Source organism: Pan paniscus, chromosome 3 (genome assembly GCF_029289425.2).
Source record: "Pan paniscus chromosome 3, NHGRI_mPanPan1-v2.0_pri, whole genome shotgun sequence".
Classification (NCBI taxonomy): Eukaryota; Metazoa; Chordata; class Mammalia; order Primates; family Hominidae; genus Pan; species Pan paniscus.
Window position 1 is genome coordinate 91,539,767 of NC_073252.2, and position 24,596 is coordinate 91,564,362.

The 24,596-nt window shown below is 36.9% G+C and overlaps 1 protein-coding gene across 5 annotated transcripts in view; it reads left to right on the forward strand.

Annotated features, from left to right (window-relative positions):
• Positions 1–24,596, forward strand: part of GRID2 (glutamate ionotropic receptor delta type subunit 2) — a 1,507,251-nt gene that overhangs the window by 1,210,861 nt on the left and 271,794 nt on the right. For all 5 annotated transcript variants that reach the window (XM_034958923.3, XM_055111628.2, XM_003829901.5 and 2 more), the window contains one exon: positions 13,891–14,086. In XM_034958923.3, the coding sequence (XP_034814814.1) occupies positions 13,891–14,086 (196 nt within the window). The remainder of the gene's footprint in view (positions 1–13,890; positions 14,087–24,596) is intronic.

Here is a 24,596-nt window from a genome sequence, read left to right on the forward strand (position 1 = left end):
TCTTCAGTCTTCCAGTAGGAGTCTTTTTTATAGCTCTCAGTAGGGAATTGCACACTTTATTAGGAGGAGCCAAAATGAAGGTGGATGAAGTGAGCGAGGGCTGGCTCATACTGCCTTTCTGTTTCATTTTAGTACAGAATTGTATAGGCTTAGCTCCAGAACACACAAGCACTGCAGCAGAGGAAGACATTCATCTCCTTACTCTCTATTGTTAGTGTTGAAATGGCTTACTTGTCCTAGCACTTAAGTACTACAGTGATGGATGTTTCCCAAACGTACAGCTATCTCGATGTCATAGACAGAATTTTGTCTCTGTTTTGGAAAAAAATTAAAACTTCCTAGAAGTATATTGGTCTTTCAAAGCCACCTTTCAGTGAGCATTTAATTAAAAGTTGTCTCACAGTTTGTGGCTCCCAGGAACAGGGCTATGTTAGCATTTCCATAGACTCTGTTTACACTGAGCTCACCAGGACAAAAACTTTACCAATTTTATAATCTTCCACAGCTTCTAAAATAATCTTCTTCTGAACAAGATGAATCATTCTAGACAAATCAAATCCTTCTCTTTTTCTCTTTCTTCCCAATCTTGCTCCTTTAAGCCTAGAAACCTGTTAAGTGCTGTGCTCAAGAATATAAATTCCTGTCTCTTCTCCATTTTCTGTTACTTTCTTCCCTTACTGAAGTCTGCTGGATAAATAAATTCTATCCACCACAAACTTATAGATATGGTTAAAAAAAGAACCTATGCTTGGAGTATACTGCTTAGTCATTGTGGAGGACATAGTTTGAGTACGGAGCATCCTTTTGTGAAATTAATGTGGGAAGAGTAGTGATGAAAATCAGCAAGACTGGAGTTGGCAGCCGGGGCTGTTTGTCAGAAGAATACTATTAAAGGAGACTGAAGACTTAGGTTCAAGTCTCTTTTCTCCTACTAAAAAATAAGGCAAATTCTAAAACTACTTTGCACTTCAGTTTTTCGTCTTTTAAAAAAGTGATCCAATTCTTCGCTGACTGCACAAATATTTGCTCCACAGTTTGAATGATGTTATTTTCCATGTCCCTTCAGGCATAAACTTTTATATCAACTATACCAATGAGATATCTTAATAAACAAGGTGTGAGATAAAACTGATACTCACATGAAAACCTGAATAACAGATATCTTAAGTTGAAAGGCAAATCTGAAAAAAAAAATCCTTTTTTGTCATATCTTCTTATTTTCTTTTTCTAGTTCTCTATTTCCAGTCCTATTTTTCTTTCCCTAGCCTCTCCATCATGCCAGTGATGTTGGTATGCTGCCCTCCACACTCTACTGCTAAGTATCTGTTTGACCCCATCAATTCTCTGATGCTTTTAGTTCCTCCATAGTTCCTGTCATCTGAAGATATTTAATTTATTTTAATGGCTCTCTCCTCCACTCCCACACACACACACACACACACACGTACTGCAGCCTCCATTTCTCAAGCCCAGATGCTAAAGAGGGATGATGCTAAATAAGAGCCAGATACCCTAGCTAATAGCAAGTGGTGAGGAAGGCAAGGAATAAGGTCTAAAGCTGGCTGGTGGGCTGCTTTTATTCAGATGACGATTGTAATTTTCTGAGAGGGATGCTACAGAGTTCTCAAGATTTGCTGTTGTCTTGGGAGTGTGGAGCACATTTGCAAAACAGTTCGGGCATTTATAATCTCAAAATAACAGTTAATAAGACCTGGCTCTCAGGCATCAAGATATGCATTTAATATCAACTTTTGCTGAAATTTCTCAAAAAGGAAATATCACCTACTTGAGAATAGAGGATAATTTCTCTGAATCATTCTGAATCAGTCATTGTGGAGGACGTAGTTTGAGTATGGAGCATCCTTCTGTGAAATTAATGTGGGAAGAGTAGTGATGAAAATCAGCAAGACTGGAGTTGGCAGGCAGAGCTGTTTGGCAGAAGAATACTATTAAAGGAGACTGAAGACTTAGGTTCAAGTCTCTTTTCTCCTACTAAAAAATAAGGCAAATTATTTTTATTTTATTATTATACTTTAAGTTTTAGGGTACATGTGCACAACGTGCAGGTTTGTTACATATGCATACATGTGCCATGTTGGTGTGCTGCACCCATTAACTCGTCATTTAGCATTAGGTATTTCTCCTAATGCTATCCCTCCCCCTCCCCCCACCCCACAACAGTCCCCAGAGTGTGATGTTCCCCTTCCTGTGTCCATGTGTTCTCATTGTTCAATTCCCACCTATGAGTGAGAACATGCGGTGTTTGGTTTTTTGTCCTTGCAATAGTTTGCTGAGAAGGATGGTTTCCAGCTTCATCCATGTCCCTACAAAGGACATGAACTCAAACCACTTTGCACTTCAGTTTTTCGTCTTTTAAAAAAGTGATCCAATTCTTCGCTCACTGCACAAATATTTGTTCCACAGTTTGAATGATGTTATTTTCCATGTCTCTTCAGGCATAAACTTTTATATCAACTATACCAATGAGATATCTTAATAAACAAGGTGTGAGATAAATTTAAAAGAAATATTTATTTTGAGAAATTCACAGACCTACTGGACTGAGAAGAGGAATGTATCTTTTGCATTTGGAAAATGTTGAGTTATCAGTAGAAACTTGGTCCCCTGTTCCTGTGTTATGAAGAGCCAGGATTTTTGGTTTTTGTCATATTCATTAGATACTTCACTGAAACTGTGACCTTCTACCTTACTTTGACAGTAATGTTTCACTGGGTCTTTAAATAGGCTACTAAATTAGCCTACACTTATTCATGGTAACTTATTTCTCCTAGTCTTTTATTTCCCACTATGAAATTTTTGATAGTATGATTAATGTTTTTGAGCTCCTCAAAAGATCTTATAGAGGAAAAAAATCACAAATTATTATTGATTCCTCATTTTAATTCACACTGTATTTCATTTGGGTCATTGTTTCATGTAGTATTATTATGTATTATTGTTTCAGAGCTTGTTAGTAGGCCATATGCAAGGTAGTGATCAATAATATTTCAATGTCAGCCTTGGAGGGTATATTGAATAATTTTTTCCCATAAGTCAGCATTGGTCTTGATTCTAATTAACATTTTCAATGTTAATTTGAAGTATGGAATAGGGAGTAAGCTTATTAAATATGCAGATTACTCTATATTGAGTAGGGGTGATTATTGACTAGAACTCCACTGTAAGAATGTATAAGGACCTTTACAAATAAAACAAGGTGATTAGAAGTACGATGAAGTTTAATAGGGACGAATATGTGATAATCACTCAGAGATGGAAAAAAAACTGTATTTGTATATTTGTGTATACCTATGATAATTTCAGTATAAACCATCTGTCAATTATAAATTTGAAATGTGGCATTAGTGTTTATTTTTAAAATGACCAGAGTCACCTAGCAGCATGTAAGTTGTTCAAGCCTTGTAAAGACTACCATGACCTACTTAGAAGGTTCACAAATTATGCAAAAACTAAAATACAAGAGAAAAAAATGGTTTAGTTAATAACAGTCTAAAAATGGAAGTAATATATCTTATGGATAACAACTAAAATAATTTAGTATTTAATTTGACAAAGAGAAGGCTAAAGGAGGAAAATGAAAAAGAAGTGTTTTATTACATAGAGAAATATTATACCAGAGGTGGTATGCAGGTATTTTCCATTTTCATTGAGAACAAAATAGTGTTTTCTGTGAAACAGGAGATTTTGGGGCTATGTACAAGTAAGGACTCCCTTGTGTTAAGTTTTCCAAGTCACTGAAGTATCTTATTAAAAAAAACATGAAGTCCGTTTTAGGGACTGGTTTATGTGCCTTAATCTACCTAATCATATTATGTAATGCCTCTGGTAACTCTTTCAACTCTCTGGTATTATGATTATTTTAGTATGTTTTTGTTAACACCATTTAAAAATGTGATCCTTCCAGGGAAATTAACGGGAATTAGTGAAGTCCTTCCTGAATTTTCAAGAATATAGGAATATGAAAATCCCCTATTTCACTACTGAAATCTATTGCATTATTTGAAGATATCATCTTAACATAAATTTTACCATCATCCTATAATCAGCGGTAACATTGTAAAATGCTGACCATAAAATTTAGGATAATTTCATACTTCTTCCTAGTGTCTTGAGATAAATAAGTATTGCAGCTTTTTTATGATATATAAAAAAGAAGCTGCACATGCTTTTTACCATGCACAGGAAAACTGCAGGATAATTGAATGTACAGAATACTAGGACCTTTTATAGTGAAGATTTGCTTAATAATTTATATATTATAATATATATTTTATTAGGTATCATACACATATATTAAATATAATATATCTAAAATGGCCTTTCATGGTATATACATGTATATTTATTTTATAATGTATTTATTATTAAATATTAATATATACCAAATATTTGTTTATTTAACTAATAGCCATTTAAAATAGAGAAAAGGGTCATAAATGATATTTCTGTCAACACTGTCAGAGTTTTGAGGTTTGTGGTAGAAAAATACAGTGTCTGCCACATTTCAGTGTTCATGATGTGACACAATTAGTTTCTAGCTTGTAATGTGGGTCAGTAAGTCAGACAAGCCAGTCGGATTTTCAGATGACTGTTCTCTTGCATCTGTATAACACCATCATTTCGCAGAGAGTTTAACAATCATTTTTATTGGTTATAGCCAACAGCAGTAAGACGTGCAGCATTTCCATCTTCCCTTAGATTCTCTAAAATGGCCTGCTATGTCCACATATCTGAACTAACTCCTAAGTTTGTAAGGAAAGTGCAGATCTTTTTAATGCGAGGGGATGTTCCCCTAAGTAGTCCATGACATCTACCCTTCCCAAGGGCATCTACTTTACATAAACTTACAATTTTACCTGTGACCATCTGACTGTACCACATGGTGGGTAGGGCTGACCCAGAATACTTTCGTAGGGAGAGAGTGCAGAAAATATTCCCAAGTCTGTCAGGGTAGACTTCAGGGTCATCTGCTGGTCTGTAATTCCCACACTTTGTAATCTAATCTACCACAGGAGGACCGTGTTCTGCCAGGTAGATGTGCCCTTCTCATGAATCTTGCTGCGCACTTTTTCTAGAACAAACACATTTTATATTCTGGTGGCTAAACAGTTCTAAAAAAATTTAAATGAAATAGACACTCTAAAGGAGTTCAAAGCAGAAGGACCTGAGGCTGTCTTTTATCTAATGTATTCTGTTGTGCCATATGAGGAGGGTTAGGGGGAAGATGAAAGACTCAGGACAGGAGTGGGGAAAGGGACAGAATGGAGCGACTAGAAAAGGCTGCATCATTTAGACCTTATTCAAGCATTCCACATGGAGGTGCCCATCTTCTGACCCTCCGTAAATCTCTAACCCTCTTTGTTCCTCCTATGGCACCCTCTCCATCCAGAAGGCTTCATTTGAAAAATTCTCTCCATTTCCCAAAATGGAGTCCTAACCCTCTGCCTTGCCTGGTATCATTCTACCGTGCTGGCCTCAGACCTCAGCTTGCTCTTCCAAAGGTTTCTGCTGTGTTGAGGAGGAAGAGACTCTGGCACCATAACAGGAAGGAAGACACAGCACTTTGGTGCTGGTACATTCCTTCATTAGAGATTGCTGTCTCTGGGTTCCTCCTGAATTACCCCACACCGTGAGGAATACTTTTAGGCTATACAATCTAATCTTCTCTGAGAGAACCCTATGTCTTCCATTAACATGACTTTGACATTAATCTTTTTTAAAATAGGAAACTTAGTGCTATTAAGCTAAAAACTCTTTCCTGAGCCTACTTTCATTAAATAAGGACACCCCTTCAGGCACTAAAAATAGCTTTTACAGAGCTCTTAATTATGGACCAAGCCACCTTGAAAACATCAGGAGTCCTTTTTATCCCACCGTATACTCTTGATATCTTTACATTTCATCAGACTTTACAAGCTTGTGTCTGAGGTAGTTAAGAAAACTTCACTAAGGAAAAGGAGCTACTAAGATAGGAATGTGACTTCTCAAAAACAAGTGGCCATTGGCTACGCTGTAAATAGGAAGGTGGAAGGCTTATTCCATTTGTCCATACATAGAGCGTACATACTCTCCTTCCTCCTCATTATCTAAATATTCAACCAAGAAAAACAATCCTGAAATTTAATTTTCTGTAGTAATCCTCAACATTGCCAAAGGTGACTGTCCTCGACTTGTTCTGCTGCTTATCTCAAGATTCTTTAGCTACTAAAATCATGAATTCTTTCATATATTTATAAGCATTTCAATTAAGCAATTTTCTTCACCATTTCAGTTTGCTTCCAATATTTCAGTGAAAAAATCACTCAGTTCATGTACCCCTTATCTTCTCTGTCTGCACTGCTCAGATAAGTAACTTTTTCAGGAGCAAATATTCTACTTTGTACCAGGTCCTATGTCTACCAGAATCACAGACTATACCCTCGGCTTTTTGAAATACGTTTTTTGGTCCTAATTGTTTGTGTTTTCTTTTTATTTGCCTTGCCTCTGAATTTATTTATTTTACATATGTGGCAAAATATTATGACAGGCAATTCACTGGAGGTTCAATGAAGCTTGCCCAGCTGATTGTGTCACAGAGGAAATTGCCAAATATTTCTTTAAAAATGAACAATGAGAACACATGGACACAGGAAGGGGAACATCACACACCGGAGACTGCTGTGGGGTGGGGGAATTGGGAGGAATAGCATTAGGAGATATACCTAATGCTAAATGACGAGTTAATGGGTGCAGCACACCAGCATGGCACATGTATACATATGTAACAAACCTGCATGTTGTGCACATGTACCCTAAAACTTAAAGTGTAATAATAATAAAATAAAAAAGTTTTAGATTTTTTATTTTGTTTTTGATTTTTTTTTTTTTTTGACGGAGTCTTGGTCTGTAGCCCAGGCTGGGGTGCAGTGGTGTGATCTCGGCTCACTGCAACCTCTGCCTCCGGGTTCAAGCGATTCTCCTGCCCCAGCCTCCCGAGTAGTTGGGACTATAGGCACCCACCACCACGCTCAGCTAAGTTTTTGTATTTTAGTAGAGTCAGGGTTTCACCATGTTGGCCAGGATACTCTCCATCTCCTGACCTCGTGATCTGCCCGCCTTGGCCTCCCAAAGGGCTGGGATTACAGGCATGAGCCACCATGCCTGGCCTTGTTTTTGATTTTTTAACTACAAATACTTCTGGCCATGATTAGTCAGCTGTAGAATGGCTAATAATATATAGTTAAAATGCTATTATTATGCCATGCTAGTTTCAGGGGAATGCTTACTTCCCAAAATGAAATATCTTTCTAGTGAAGAAGACCACCGTAAAACAAGTAAGCCTCATTGATTGCTGACTGTTTTCCAGACCCTGGGCTAGATCTGGATTTCAAAAATGAAGTTTTTTAAAAATCATGGGAACCAGCAATCTATATTCTAATGAGGTAAATAAACAAATACAATTCCTAAACACAATGCTGAAATGTGAACATATTCCAAGTGTTAGAAGAGCACTGAAGAGACAGTGAAGTTTCATGTTGAAAGGAAGGAATTCTCCAGGTAGACAAAGAAGCATCTTATGCCAAGAAGACATCTACCAAGACATGCACCTGTGATACAGCCAGGAAAGAAGAAACAGTGTTTGGCTTATACTGTGAATATGAGTAAGGCAAAAGGTTGTTTCTGAGAATGGAAATAGAAAAGGCTTAAGCCAAATTTTTGAAGGAACTTGAAGGCTAAGGAATTTAAACTGTTTTCTAAGGGTAGTGAAGTACATAGGCAGTACTTAAACAAGGCAGCAGTATGATCAGATTGCATATCAGAAAGAACAGTTTAGCTGTGCTAAAGAATGGATTAGTGGTGAGTGAGAACAGAGATAGGGAAAGGCTTAAAAATAATAGTCCAGGTAGAAATAACAAGGCTATTAGACATGGAAAGGCAAAGATGGTGACAGATTTACAAAATTTAGGAGGTAAAATGTACAGAACTTGATGAGAGTAGATGAGGTGGGGAAGTTAAAGTTCCACAGGTAAGGAAGGGGATTAGCTGAGAATGAATCTAATTGATAGGAAACAAGGATACGGCAATTCCAGAAACCATAATAGAGAACAAAGTAATAGTAATCATCATAATAACATCAATAATTTTAACTACTGGTAATTGAGTGCTCACAGCTAATTACTAAGAAAAGTGTCTTATAAACAATATCTAATTCAAACCTCTAGATACCTTAATATAAAAGTATTAGTTCCTCTGCTCAATAGAGAAAGAAATTGCATTTTGGAGAAGTTAAAATAATTTTCCCAAAGATTGAAACACAAATGTTTATGTTTTCACAATTCATGCTTTTAGAAACTAAGTGTTTGCTCAGTGCTGGTCAGTTGGCAGTACCTCTTGGGGATGGCCTGCCTTACCCAAGCACCCCAGTCCATTTTGTAACACTTTGACTTGCTTCTTGGGTCTAAACAACATTAATTCTCACCCTCACGGCATATTAGTTGTTCCTTTAAATGCCACATTTTGGATCACTTTTTATGCTGGAAAACTGGTCACTGCACTTCATAGGACAGCTCTCAGCTGCTACAACCAATGGACAGGCAGGCTATTTACATGGTTGCTAATGAGCTCTCAGGGCTGTAACAATATCTGTCCTTTGACAGTTGCTGAAATCAGCATCCAAAGGAGAAAACGGAGAAGAGAATCGGGGGGAACCTAAACTGAGTTGGAGGATGCTTGTCATATACCCCTATTTGTCTCTTTTCCACTGTTAGCCCTTTTGCCTGAAGCATCTGGTGCCTATCCTATCAGCCACGTTCCATTTTTCTCCCCCTGAAGAAAAATCTCCTCTGATGTGATAACTTAAGTTGACTTGTTCCACCCCATAGAAAATGGAATTAGACTTAAAATTCCCCAAAGCCAGCTGTCAGGCCACTCTTGTCAGTTATTGATGAGCGTTCTACACAACCAGGCTAAATGTAGTTTTTAATCTTAGAAGACAAAGAAGATGGAGATGGGACAGAGAGGTTTATGAGAGTTATTTAGGTTTTATGTGGATAGTGACATCTACTCTCTTGTTAAAGGAAAATAGGAAAAAAATATAAGTGAAAGTTTACCACAGAGGGGTTACGCATTAGATTTTTTAAAAAAATAGTTGACAGTTTTAGAGATGTGTTTTTAACAACGTATTTAATATAACATTATTTCATTAATATAAAATTGTATAAATGTCCCAGAGAGTTTGCTATGAAGAAATTTATGACCATTTAGTATCATAGAGTCACACAATCTCATACTTGGAAGGGAAATCATGCATTATTTATTCTATTTCAGTGCATGAATTCTTCTTCAACAATATTTATAAAGAATCACCTGACTCTGCCAGGGGGGAAATATTCCACAAAAAAATACCAATAGAAATTATTAAATAAGGCATTGTGGAAGGAGGAATCATCAACATCATAATCTTTATATAAAAACAGTAGTAACCTGATCAAATACTGATTTGACAGATATGCTTGACTTTAAAATCTAACCTACTCAATGTTAAAGCTATTGCTGTCAGATATATCTAATAGACTATCAAATATTTAAAAAATTTAATTGTATTATTTTTATTTTTTATTTTCCTTTGAGAGGGAGTCTCGCTCTGTTGCCAAAACTGGAGTGCAGTGGCACAGTCTCAGCTCACTGCAACCTCCGCCTTCTGGGTTCAAGTGATTCCCCTGCCTCAGCCTCGTGAGTAGCTGGGATTACAGGTGTGTACCAGCACGCCCAGCTAAGTTTTGTATTTTTAGTAGAGACAGGGTTTCACCATGTTGGCCAGGCTGGTCTCAATCTCCTGACCTCAAGTGATCTGCCCACCTCAGCCTCCCAAAGTGCTGGGATTACAGGCATGAGCCACTGCGCCTGGCCCCAAATTAATTTTAAATGCTTGAAAAGAGTTTCAGTGTTTATTATTCTCATTGAAAGAATTTTATGGAAACCTAAAACCACTCAAATTTTAAAAATTTATTTTCACAGAATTGCCCTAAATCACAGAGTACCTCAGTGTATGTACTGTTCATACAAATAACTAAATATAACTTACTTGTAAGCTCTCAGTATTGTTCAGTACCCACAGGTTGATGCTAGTCTGATCAGAGAACAGTAGCAGGAATAAAAAAATAATCTCAGTCAGGCGTCAAGAAGATAAGGCTGATTAGAGCAGCAAAGCATTTTCTTTCTTTTATCATCCACCACTTAGAGCTATAGACACTCATTTTTTTACTGTGTGCATGAGTAAGAGTGTGGGTTTGAGAGAAGAGACCTCAGGTCTAATGGGTTCTCAGAGTGAGCATTCACTGAGTTTTATGTGAGATATGTGGTTAGGTAGAGAAACAGAGTATACTATGAGTTATACATACTAATACTATGTTCACAGATAACACTTCTCTGGAGTACTCTAGATTTTTCCATTCCTTCTTCTTTTTTTTTTTTTTTTTTTTTTTGAGAATGAGTTTTGCTCTTGTCGCCCAGGCTAGAGTGCAATGGTGCAATCTCAGCTCACTGCAACCTCCATCTCTCGGGTTCAAGCAATTCTACCTCAGCCTCCTGAGTATCTGGGATTACAGGTGCATGCCACCACATCCAGCTAATTTTTTTTTTGTCTTTTTAATAGAGACAGGGTTTTGCCATGTTGGCCAGGCTAGTCTTGAACTCCTGACCTCAAGTGATCCACCCACCTTGGCCTCCCAAAGTGCTGGGATTACAGGCATGAGCCACCGTGCCCGGCTGATTTTCCCATTCCTTCTATCATCTGAGAAAATGTCTATTGTTAAAAAAGAAATGTCAGTATTTGACATGGTAAATTAATGTATATATTAGATGCCTATTAATGATTCTATGATTGTTTTACATTTTAAAACAATGATTAGGCATGTCTAAATATTATACACTCAGATTTTGACCTTCAGATACAAGTTTTTGAAGATTACCATTTGTTGAATAACCTACTATATTTCCTTTACAGGCTCATAATATAGGCTACAGCATTTCTGCTAATCTTGTTCTAAACTCTTCTTAGTATGAAAAATACAAAGTGACCGCTTGTAATAGTTACTCCCTTTCTATTTTGGGCTCCTGAAATGGCCTTTTCATTCTGTAATAAGCTATTTGTGTTCACTTCATTTTGCTTCAGTCGTTTTATTTTTGTCATCTTTGGTGCTATCTTAGTGTGCTATGATGGAACATGCTGAATCAGAAAACCTGTAATTTTTATTGCAAACATGTCTCAAGGCAAATTTATAAGTTGCAGTTGATATCAGAAACTACTAGAGGGAACATGCCTTTGTTCTAAATTACAAAATGCTCTGCTATTCTAAACTTGAAGTATGTTGAATATAAACTGCCTTTTTTGTAACACCAGGAGCTTCACATGGGCAATATATTAAGATATTCCTCTAAAATTCACTGTGTACAAAACAACTTCACCAACTAAACTGTATTAAAACTCTATATTTTCAGGCTGTAAAGCTAATATTTAAGGTGAAGCTATGTCACAGAAACCTGATCATATTAAAGATCTTAACATTTGATTTCAGTTTTCTTTTCATAGAAGGATAAGAAGGAGCACTAATATATTTAGCAGCATTTAGCCAGGGTGACTATTTGGGCAACCCATTTATATATTTAAATGAAGGCACTGAAAAAAAATTGCACTAAACTGTGATCTCACCTCCATTAGATTAAAACCTTCTGATCGTTATAGTTGAGTTTGATTGTTAGTACTGCCAGACAGCCAAGGGCCCAATCTTGTACTGGTAGGGTGTCTGGTGACCTGCAATATGGGCTTTCTCCATCTATAGACCTGCAGGTTCTAGACGATGCTGTGTACAACCATCTGGTCTTCACCTTTGTATTTATAGAAACTGAACAAACGAGTATTGTTGTTATAACCTGTGTAGATATATTCCATTCCTTCTTCCTGTGTTACCACTTTTGGGTATCCTCCACTAAACAGGGGGATATATGTTTAAAATGTTCATGTTTATAATACAGTTTTACTGATACTACTGAAAACAGCAGTAAATTGCTCTCTTGAAACCAAATTTTTGTTGTTATAATATATCAAGATAATTATGGTATGACCTACAAGTAAATGTCCACTCACTTTGTTATTCAGTTGCATCCTAGCTACATACTCATTTTACTCTTGCTTTTGCCCTCAATTATTCATTTACATTATAGCTTTAGTTTACCTTTTACAAATGGTAGAATCCGTTCAATATTTTAGAATATTCCAGAAAATTCCAGAATCGCACTTTCTCTTCAGATAGGATGATTTAAATGCATTATTTTATGCAACAGATGTGTAGAGCAAAAAGGAACTATCATGGTAGTTTCCATGGAGTAAATAATATACATCAAAAACACAAAACTCAATAAAATGCAGATTAAATTTTGCTGAAAGTTACTATCAGAAATCGGCACAAATACTCTTCTGACAAACATGGCCCATAATGTATTGTTTCCAACACAATTTTGTACATGATGGAGATTGGTGAACTGCAAGAGTATTCCCAGTGCCTTTGCCCAATGCTACTGTTGGTTGCAAAGATCCTCAGGAAATCATTAGCAAACTCCATCGAGAAACAGACCAAAAGATCAGAGATATACATTCCATGAGATTTATGGCTTATGGTTGTAGAGTTCTGTGCGCATTCGTTCTTGTTTGAAGTACAGTATAGTGTTTCAAAGCATCTGCTCCCATTCCCAAAAGTTAGTGAGTTGTAACTGTGCCAGTATCTGATTTTAACAGTATATCAAAGGCACAGTATTTGTTCTTAAATGTCAGTCATTAGAGTTGGGCACCTACACAAATTCAATGAGTTCCAGTGGAATGATAACTGGTTCTTTAAGCTGCAAAATATAGAAAGACTCAGAAACTCAAATGGAGGGAAATCGACCACCAATTTAGAGATAGATAACCTGGGACAAATAGATACTATCTGTAACATAAAAGATTGACTTAAAAATCTTGAAGCATTATTCTGAATATGTTTTCAGCTTTCCAGAAACATGAAATGTATTCTCATCCAAATAGAAATCGCTCCCCCCACCTCCACACTACACACACACACACACACACACACACACACACACAATGCTAAAGCAAATATAGCAAACGAAATATAGAAATAAGAACCAGTGTCTTGCGTTGGAAATACTATGGTCTTTGAAGCTGGACAGACCCACATTTGAATTCTAGCTCTCGCACTCACTGACTATGACACACTGATCAAGTCACTTATTCTCTCAACCTAAGTCTCTTCCTCTATAAAACAGGTCAAATAATTATTGATGTGAGGCATTTCTGTGAGGATAATGTATATCAATTGTCTGACGTGTGTATTCAATAAATAATGACTATCATAACTGCTAATTTTTAAGACTACATTTGACCTCAAAGCATGTTGTTTATGTAAATTCTATAATTTTATACAAATAAGCCTTGCTACTTAAAGGAATGTAGAACTAATGCTGATAACATATTGAAATTTTTTTAAATTACTAAATTAGCATATGATTATCTAGCAGTCTAATTTAACTTGTCTTTGATGGAATTGCTAGCTTTTTCTCCCATGAAGCTTCACAAAGAAAGCATTGCATTACCACTAGACGTTTTCACTTTTCCTTCAATAATAATTTTGTGTTCTCATAATTTGTATAAATGCCATATACCCTAACAGAAGTTTTTCTTACACATTATATCCTAATATCAGAAAACAATAAAATAAGAAAAGCAATTTGATATATGTTTCCACACATATTGCCTTTTTTTTTCTTTTAACTTTATTCCCACTTGAAAATACTCAGTAGTGTCTCTTGTGTCTCTCTTCTCTCCCAATAATCAAGGTCTCTCCAGGACCTTTCCAAGCAAACAGAAATCCCTTATGGCACAGTCCTAGACTCTGCGGTATATGAGCATGTCCGCATGAAAGGACTGAATCCTTTTGAGAGGGACAGCATGTATTCCCAAATGTGGCGGATGATCAACCGAAGCAATGGATCGGAGAACAATGTTCTGGAGTCCCAAGCAGGCATTCAAAAGGTACTGTCCATGGTTCTCCTTTAATAGTCCTTACCATTTTGTGTCCCATGCTGGAATTGCGCAGTTGAGATTTGTTTTTTTTGTTTTGTTTTTTGTTTTTTATCTTTAATGCTGACGGCAAATTTCCTGTTACATTGCATCTTATATTGATTTAAAGAAGAATTTTTAGGGGATTCAAAGTCCTCTGTAGTGTGTCTAACAGATCAGTTTCCATTTGAATTCCAAAATCAAATACACACACTGGTATTTTGTTCAGAAAAGGGTTAAGGACTTAACAAACATGAAGTTTAAAAAAGTTTTTATAAATCCCATTCCAAATATCATTCAAGTTATCTGATTCTTTTAAATGACTCAGGGTATTTTCTACACTACACTTGTTTTTAGATTAAACCATCATCTTTAGTTGTGATTATGTGAAGCTATCTGGAAGTAAAAGTTAATCTTGTCAACAAATAAGGTTCCTATGGATATCTGTTTCTATTCCAAATGTGAAAATCTTTATTTACATCTTACTTTTTCTATAACTATCTATATTAAAAAGGCATAGAAAGACTGTTTTTCTTTTATGTGAAAATCTTAAGGCTATTTTTACTCTGAGCTGTAGCTTATAAACATATATACGGAAGCAATTCAAACCCTATCAACCTCTATGAGAGATCTGACTGTTTTTTCTTAAAATTATCTCTAGTGACTAGCCTAGTGAAAATCATTGTTGACATTTAATGAATAATTATGGAATGCAGGAATGAATGTCAGTAATAGCAGCAATAGTGGTATACACTTTTTCTCTCTGACCTTCCACTGCAGAATAATTTGGACTCCAAGTCTGTGTTTCCTGTTCTAAAGGCAAACTCACTAATGTCATCCTAGAGGATATTTTGATGACTGTAAAGATTATTCTGTGACAGGTTCCAGCATTATTCTCTGCTTTTTCATCTGGCACCCTTTATCTGCCACTGCTACTACTATGGTCCCTAGAGTCAGCCTAGTAATTCTTGCAGTCAACATATTGATATCATTCTTCTGAGAGCTGATGATGCTAACATAAACCTTTCTTCAAGTATTAATGATGTCTTCAAGGAAGTGAATATCCTGGAGATGTTAGCAATGGCCTCTATCCTCTTTGCCCTTATTATACCCCATTTTCTGGGGCTCAGTTATTGATTCTAAAATATTTCTTGGCTTTCTCCAAAGAACCATTGGCTCCTGGAGTTTCAACATGGTTCTCCCAGTTAATGGGGTTCGGGTTGAGAGGTGGATCCAAGTGGGTGAATGAACATGTATTTTGGGGGAAGGGAGGAGGAGGGTGGACATTTTAAGGCTTACTAGGTACTCATAGCATGTTAATGAATTTGTGTTCAGAATAAGTATACACTATGGCTGTGAGGATGAGTTATTTTCCTTTATATCATCTGTTAAAAATGAATTTGTTTTTTGATGATTAATATAAATAGAAATTTATAGTTCATATTTCTATTCCATTTTAGGAGCCAAAGCTCCCCCTGCCTTATAACCTCATTCTATACAGTATTATTGCAGAGAAATTTCATTTTATTTTCTCCCACCAGCCTGGTGTTAATGGGCACATCAATCCGGGTTTGAATCCAGCTCATTTTTTTAAATAAAATGTATAAACATAACTAGCTACTCAAAATCTCTGGGCCTTGAGAGTTGCATCATGAAGATAAGAATTCTACCTCACACAGTTTTTGTCAAGATTAAATAAGATAATATATATAAAGCATCAATAAGTAGTATGAGTAGAGCCATAAACCTTTCTCATAAGATGGCCCTGAAGATTACCTGAGATAATTTATATGTGAGGGATTTGTAATTATAAAGCTTTATTGTTTAATATTTCCTAATCTTAATGTAAAGTTGTGACATAATAAAAAGAAGATGCAATAAAAGAGGTAGATAATAATTTCTATTCTTTGTTAGTCTGTTGATAAGGAGGGCTAATGAGTTCGAAACTGCAAATCAAGTCCTCAAATATTTATTATACCATGTTGATTCAGTTTTCTGATTTACTAGAGGGCTAGTGAAAATGCTCTTCTGAATGAATTTATAATAGAAAATATCTAAGTGAAATTTGTTTGTACTATATATTTCTTTCAACCCAAATTAGAAACAGCTGACAATTGATTAGACAGAGAGCAGCTAATAATAATAAGATGTATTTTGGTTCAAGCTTACAAGGTCTTGGCCAGCTTCTATTAAAAAACAAAACAACCAACAAACAAATAATAACCTTTTCACCTGATAAAGTTCATTGGAGTTTCATGAAATTGAGAACTATGACACATGAAATGTGGTTGGGATTCTTCTTCAAGAAACTAGTCTTGAACATTTCACACAGCAGCTTTTTATTCTCTGTCATTGATTTCTAATTTATACAGGCAGATAAGACATCAGAGGTCTTTTAGGTCAACATTTCACAAAAGGCCACACTTCTTCTATAATATCTTGGGCAAGAATCCATATATATGTGTGTGTGTGTGTGTGTGTGTATGTATATACTATATATGTATGTATATACATACATGTATATGTATATAGTATATACATATATATACACACACACTATATATGGATATATATATAGTAACTGCCTTCCAGGAAGGCCTGCATCACTGAGAAAAACAATCCTCACAATCTATAACTTTAAATAGATTCCATTAATGTCTCAGTCTGTATTTGTTCTTAATTGTGCTACTAGTCTCATTAAGTTTCTCTTACTCGAAGGTAGATACCGATCTCATCTACCATCTTGTTTCGGCTTGTACCAAAGAAATCTGTGTAAATGAGCATTAAGTCGATGAGTTCTGATTTGCTAAACTTGGTAGCAAACTACCCTAAGTAAACTAGACAAATTTTTTTTTCTGCCTTGCTTTAACCAAGATCTTTTGCATAAGTAGAAAAAATATGATTTTTAAAATGCAGCTGAATTTTTTATGCATTCATTCAACAATTATTTATTGAGCACCTTCTATTTGTCAAGCAGTACATTAGTCACTGGGATGGACAGAAATGAAAACAAATGCCTTCATGGAGTTTGCATTATAGTGGGTATAAACAATAAACAAAATAAACAAGCTCTATGGTATGTTCAGTAGTGAGAATTGTTAAGGAGAAAAAATAAAGTAGGAGAAGAGGATGGGAAATACCGAGAAGCAAGGTAATCTGCTTTATTAAATCAGGTAGCCAGGGAAGGCTTCACTAAGAAAATAACATTTGAATAAAAACTTTAAGCAGGTTGGAGAGGGGAGAGTATGTGTACGTCTGAGTAAAGTGTTTTTAGAAAGAGAGTCAGCCAGTACAAAGGCCCTGAGGTAGAAGCATGCCTAGATGTTCCAAGAATATGAAGGAGGCCAGTATGGATTCAGAAATAAGGGATAATATCAGAAGTGCAACAAGGTCAAGAGGTAAAAGATCTGGAGGTAGAGAGAAGATGAATCATGTAGGGTCTAGCAATGCAAAGTATGGTCCTGTGGACTAGCAGTGTCTGCATCACATGAGAGCTTCCTAAAAATATAGACTCTTATGCCCCTATCCCAGCCTTTCTAAACGTGAATCTCATTTTAACAATATCCATAGGTGGTTCATATGCATATTAAAGTTTGAGTTGTGCTAACACAGGCTGTCTAGAACATCCTAAGTTGGCTTTTTCTCTGGTGGGATATCAAACCTCAGGAGAGTTTTGAACTGAAGAGCAACATGATAACATATTTTGGCAAATCATATGACTATTGTGCTGAAACAAACGGAAGATGGCAACATGGAAGCTGGAAGCCAGTTAGGAGGCCATGATGGTGACTCAGCAACATTCTGAAGTTACACCATGGGAAGTTCATTTCTCTTAAAACCCAAATACATCGTAAAAGACTATGACTTTGAGTAGTTATTGGCATTAGCACCTTAGTGGAATTTAGTCTATTAGATTATTTTAGATGGGCCTAGGACATAAACAGATACAGCTTCTGAGAGCAGTTGTAGAAACTTCCAGGTGGCAGGTAAGGATCTGACCAGAAATCAAGGATCATGTGCAGCACTAAAATAGGGAAGTCCCTGATTATTATGAGGGCCGTATTCACTTCCCATTAATCTATTATAACTCTTGGGGAAAAACAAATCATTCTAGAATCTCAGCATAGAAGACCACTAGAGAAGTAAATAAAACCAGGATTGGTAGGATTTGTAAGTGAATAATACTTCAGACTATGAAATTCCAAGGGTATGTACACTCAAATGGATACCATAGTAACAGGGAAGTCGGTGGTGGTGCCAGCACCAGCAGTATTCATTCATAAAGATAGCACTAATGTATAAGCTGTCTGTCCACAGAAGTCCAAGAGCAATATGGGGAAAGGGGTGCTATTACTGGGGGGAACTCACAAGCTCCAAAGTGGGCATCAGGGCTGCAACCAAGCCACTGGACTTCAGGGCCTAGCTCTAATCCTAGCTGGAAAACTGAAGTATTAAAATGGAAGCCAAGGCAAAAGATTGGTCATAACAATATGGGCCAGTGTCATGGGCTTTAGAAGACTGAGGAAGGAAGACAAATCCCAGACCCTAAGAACTAGTGAGTAAGCTTACCCCAGTTTTATTCAGCTCTGGCTGAAAAACTCAGTGGACTTGAACCTGCTATTTTACATACTCATTCAACACATATTCAGTGAATACCTATTGTTTCCAAGTCTCTGTTCTAGGCATTAGAAGGTGTAATAGAACAGGTAAAGTTCCTGCCTAAATGGAGATTATATTGTAGTGAAGAGAAGATAACAGACAAGCATAAATGTGTGCTCTAAAGAAAAACTGGAAGGGTAAGAATGGAAAAAAAAAAGCAGATCATGAAGAGGATGTTGCCATCCCATATTGGGAGGTTGGGAAACACTTCTCTGAGAAACTGATGTTTGAATGGAGACCTGAAAGAGGACAGGGGGTGAACCATGCATATAGTTTGGAGAGAGGGGACAGGAAGTGCTCCAGGCAGAGGGAATGCTCATTACAAAATTCCTGAGGCAGAAGCTAGCTTGGCATACTGGAGAGAAATGTCAAGAAGATCAGTGAGGTTGGAGCAGGTTGCACAGAGAGGGGGTTAGGGGATGGAGAGGCAGATGGATATGATCAGAGTGGGAGGTGGGCAGGATGGAGGCCATTGAAAAGGCTGATGCTTGGGCCCCACTAAAGTCCAAATTGTATCTTAATTGGTAAATGGAAGGCAGCTAAATTTCTCACATTCCTTCAAGTGATTCTGATTCACAATAAGGGTTGACAATCACTGATATAATATTCTATGAGTGATTTTAATGACCTTAGTTACTCTGAGATGAGAAACCAGTGCAGAGTTTTGAGCAGAAGAGTGATGCAACATAACTTTTTAAAGGTCCGCTCTAGATGCTGTGTGGAGACCAGGGGGCTCAAGGGTGGGAGCGGGGAGCTTAGTGAGGAGGCCACTGTAATAATCCAAGTGTGACATGAGGAGGGGGTGGACTAGAGTGATTATGGTGAAAGTGATGAGAAGGGATTAAATTTAAACATATTTTGAAGGTAGCACTGACAAGATTTTCTAAAAGAGTAAATGTGGGGTGAAAAAGAGGAGTTAGGGATGACTTCAATATCTTTGGCTTACGTAGGTGGAGGGATGGAGTTGCCATTCATTGAGATTGAGAAAACCATGACAAGAGTAGGTTTGATAAGTCAAATGAGAATTTGTCTCTGGCATGGTAGTTAATATGAAATGCTTACTCATTACGCAGGCAAAGTTTGTATTTAAGGCCACAAGGCTGGATGTGGTCACTGAGGATGTGAGTATATTTGGAAAAGAAAAACATCTAAACACAATTTAATATTTAGAGGAGGCAGAGACAGACAGGGCATAACAAAGCATCAGGAAACTATCAGCTAGTGAGGTAAGATGGAAAACAAGAGAGAGTAAGTGGTGGTTTAACAACCAAAAGAAAAGAAGAATTTCAAGAAGTTCAGAGGATCAACTGTCTGTCAAATGATGCTCATGATAAAGGGTGATGAATGCTAAAAATTAATTTTAGTTTTGGAAACCAGCAGTCACTGGTGACCTGACAACAACAGGCCTGGTAGAGTAGAAGAAGAGATTAGGGAAAGATTAGAGAAAAGAAAAGAAGTAAAAGAGAGGATGTGGAGATTATGAGACTAGAAAGAAGAGATTATGAGAACCAGGTACTGGAAAAAAATTGCCTATACAAATAATCGAATCACCAAGAATAAACACAGAACTAATATTTGAGAGAGTGACAGAGAGCCCAGTGATAAAATCTTCAAGCCACGTTGGAGGAGTGACACTGGTAACTGTAGTAAAACTACAAGTAGATACTATAGCTCTTTTTAAAGGAGTAACTCCTTTTTAAAGAAATTTTGCTGAAAGAAAATGCTGAGTAATGAGAGGAGTTTCTAGAGTAGGATGTCAGGTTTGGGGAAATTTTTTACAAAAGAAGACATATACAGTATCTGTATATTGATGGGAGTATGCAATAAAGAGAAGGAAACCCATAATACAGGAAAAAGACTGCAGTATTGCTGGAGAACTTTCTTTGATTAGGAGATAAGTTATGGCATCTTAGTGCACAGGTAGACGGTTTGGACTTAGAAGCACAGTCCATCCATAGCAAGAGGAGAGAAGGACATAAGTTAGAAGATGTGGTGGTGGGAGCATAAGGAAGTTCATCCTTGACTGCTTGTATTATATTTAAACCAAAGGCATCACCAAAGTGTAAGCAGCAGGGCAGAGATTCTGGAGATTTGAAGAAAGAGAAAGTAGGAATGGCTGTCCTGGAGAATCAAAGAGATAGTAGACTACTAAAATATAATAAACTTTCTAGACAAGACTGAAGGGGTTTGTAATCGGTGGTCATGACTATAAATTGGGACCAGTCAGCATGATTGTGAGTATTTGTCTAGCCATCATCTTCAGTTGACTGAGTATAAGTGCAAAGTCCACAAAGAGTATATTTCACCAGAATTAGTGTTTCCAGAAAAGTATGATAGAAGATAATAGGAGCAAGCAAGGAAATTAAGAGCACATGCAAAAAAAACGTAATAATTGTTATGAATCATGGAATCTGTGCTATATAAAAGGAAAGTGATGATACAAGGGAATTGAGGATATGAAAAGGGTGGCAGGAACAATGCATTGCGGGCCTAGATGGGACTGGAATTCTTGGAATCAGCAAACAAGAAGGATAAAATTGGAAGTAACATGAAGCTTGTTCTGAGATGACACGTTTGAAGTTGAAATGATGAAGAGAATACAGTTATTGAAATTGATGACATGGGATTTGGTAGCTCAGGTAGTAGAAAAGACAAAATCTTTGGAGAAGAGGAAGACGTGAGACTGAAAAAGAAAGTACTGGAAAGAGATGCTTATGTGAATAATCAAATTGCCAAGAAGAAACGCAGAACTCCTATTTGAGAGAGTGACAGAAAGCCAAGTGATAAAAATATTCAAATAATGTTGGAGGAGTGTTGCAGGGTCAGTTAGTGACCACAGTAACACTGAGTGGCAGGTAGTAAAGTCTGATAACATAAGCTTCAAAGCTGGAGAATTTTCGGGACAAGGGTCTAGAAATGGTTTGAGGGGCAAAGAGGATACCAACACTGGATCCTGTCCCAGTGGTATGAGTGTTGTAGCAGAGAAAAATAATCACCACAAGACCACAGGCAATGCAGTATCCCCAGAAGATAAGTACATTCTACTTAGCAAAATAAAGTAAAAGGAAATTTCAAAAAACAAATGGAGGTTATAGGTAAGGTGATTATTTTTCCTAGTTTGCTTGGGACAGTCTCGATTTTGCCACTTGTCCCAGTGTTATTAACTGTATTCCCACTCACTCTCAAGAGTATTATCATTATGACAACAAATTATGTGACCTCCCTAGATACACACTCCTGCTGATAATAAAGTTTCATAGAGCAGAGTAGAAGAACCTGGAGAGTTGTAGAGGAATAGGAAAACTGGTCAAAATCAAGAGATGCGCAGATCCATATCAGTGAGATTTAAACAGTGATCTGGAAATTTCAGACTTTCCATGAGGGCAGCATTTAGGAATCCAGGACCAACACAGACTCTAGGCAAATTATGTTGATAAGATGAGTGTAGGTTGGCAGGAGGGGTGAGCATATTGCCAGGTGCTGACTGAGGTGTGGGGCCCCTCTTCATCCCTGACAGTGGCAGTGGAAGCTTGGCTAACAGCAATCTCACCAGCAGCTGAAAGTCTTGAGGGCATTGCTTCCCACAGCTGAGTGAGGCTGGGAAAGATAGCAGCTGATGCATGCTAGACTTAAGGATGAAGCAGCTCTGCACCATGTTGCACAAAGGAAAAAAGGCTGTGAGTAGAAAACAGATTTCAGCTGTTACACAGCTTCATCTATACTTTGTCCTGACCTTGCACGTCGGCCATATCCTCTTTTCTGCTTGTTCCATTCCCCTTCCTCCTAGAGCTATAAGCATCATTTGTCATTGAGTAAAAATGCCAAAGTAGATGACAATTAATGAGCCAGCAGCAGAAAGAGGGTGAGGGCTAATTGGAGCTTTAGTGAGCAACTTGCTAATATATTAACTAGGTATATGACCTCAAAATCTGGGTTAGGCCCTTATTACAGAAATAAACAAACTGAAAATGGCTTGGGGTAAAACAAGACAACAAACTCAACAGCTTTGGTTCTACGAAAACGCCAAGCCTGGGCTGTCATACCACTGGACTTGGAGGGAGCAGTGTATTTGCTGCATTTGCCCTTTTGCCAAATGATTCCAACAAATACATGATTCACTTCAGTACTACACCCTGCAGCTGAGAGCTCAGATACCACTGGCATATTTTCTGCTCTCTAGAAATCAGAGTTTTTAGGTCTGTGTCAGTCATCACACAAAGAAAGAAGAGAACTGCACAGTGGGAGAATAAAAAAGATGTAGAGATCATTTCCAGCAGCCGTGCTAATGCATTTTTAATAGTAGAGTTGGATGTTTTTTTAACTATTATTAAGACTTATTTTTGTTTTTAACAATCCTCATGGATATTTGAAATCAAAATCAGACTCGATTAGATGTTTTCTCAAAAGGAAAAGGAGAAACCTAGAATCATTGTGACACATGTAAAATTGCTTATGAAGACTTCTTAGGTCATCATCAGCAATTTTACATAAGTTACAATGTGTCAAGTTTTATAGCAGACAAATCATACTACAAATACTACAAACAAACATGTTTTTCTAGATGCCAAGAAAAAATATATGTATGTGTGTGTATATATATATATGTGTGTGTGTGTGTGTGTGTGTGTGTGTGTGTGTGTGTGTATACAAATTCTGTGAATTATACTGGATGCTGATGCAACAGTGAAGTACTGTCTTAAGTACATAAAGATGATACTACCAACCTGCTGTTGACAGAGTATGTTCTTTTAAAATTGCTTTTTTCCACAGTGATTTAATTCATGATGAAAGCCAGATCTGCTCCAATTCTTCTTTTAATTAGCTACATTCAATTCTAATTCATCTATTCATTCACTCATTCCTTTAATCAACAAACATTTATTCAGTGGCTGCTAAGTAAAATGCAGAACAGCAGGTACCCCACAGAGAGTTGTACAAGACATTGTGAGAACACAGGGAAAGGGAACCTAGCATAGCCTGAAGGATGAGGCTACTTCAGATCAGTGAAGACTTCCTAAAGGAAGTGATATTAAACTTAGAATGAGTAGTATTTAATTAGGTAACAGAAATAACAAAAAATGGGATACGGAGGAGAGGGCCTGAGCAAAGGCATGAAGGTCAGCAGAGCATAGTATGTGCAAGAAACAAAAAGCAATTCCAGTTAGAAGAGAAGGTGCTGCAATAAAGTGGTGGGGGAGGAAGGTGCTTGTGGAACAAAGACACCTACTGGGCCATGTATCACTGGAACTTGCTAATTGGACATTAATATAATAATTCAAACTAGACGAGCAATAAGATGTAAAAAGAATAGCAGAAGTATTTGAAATCAGTTTCTCGATTGTGAAGAACAGAGAGCCACTTTGGACTTAGTTTTCTTCCATATTTTAAAATTGTGGAAACAGAATTTATTAATTCTAAGATTTTTTCTGGAATGAATATTCAGTGAGTCTTTGGACACTAATTTCAAACTGTTTAACAGCTTATGAGAGAAAATGCTTCCTAGGAAACTTCAGAGGACTGTAGTGGGAGTCCCTAACACAGAGACCCTAACATCAAGCCTATGTTGTTAGTCCTGACTTAAAACACAGCCTCATACCCAAGTGAAAAAATTCTCCAAAGGATTTTCCAGCTTTCTAGTTCCCCAGGATGAAAAAAGAATAGATTGATGCATCTTTGTTTCTTGCTGGTTGCATTATATTCTCAAACTTCTTATTCCAATAAATATCCAAGGTATTGCCTTGGTTTAGTTCTTACTCTCAAAGTTACTTCCCAAATTGGAAAATGCATATATATTTTTAAAAAATTTTCTGTTGGGTAAATACCA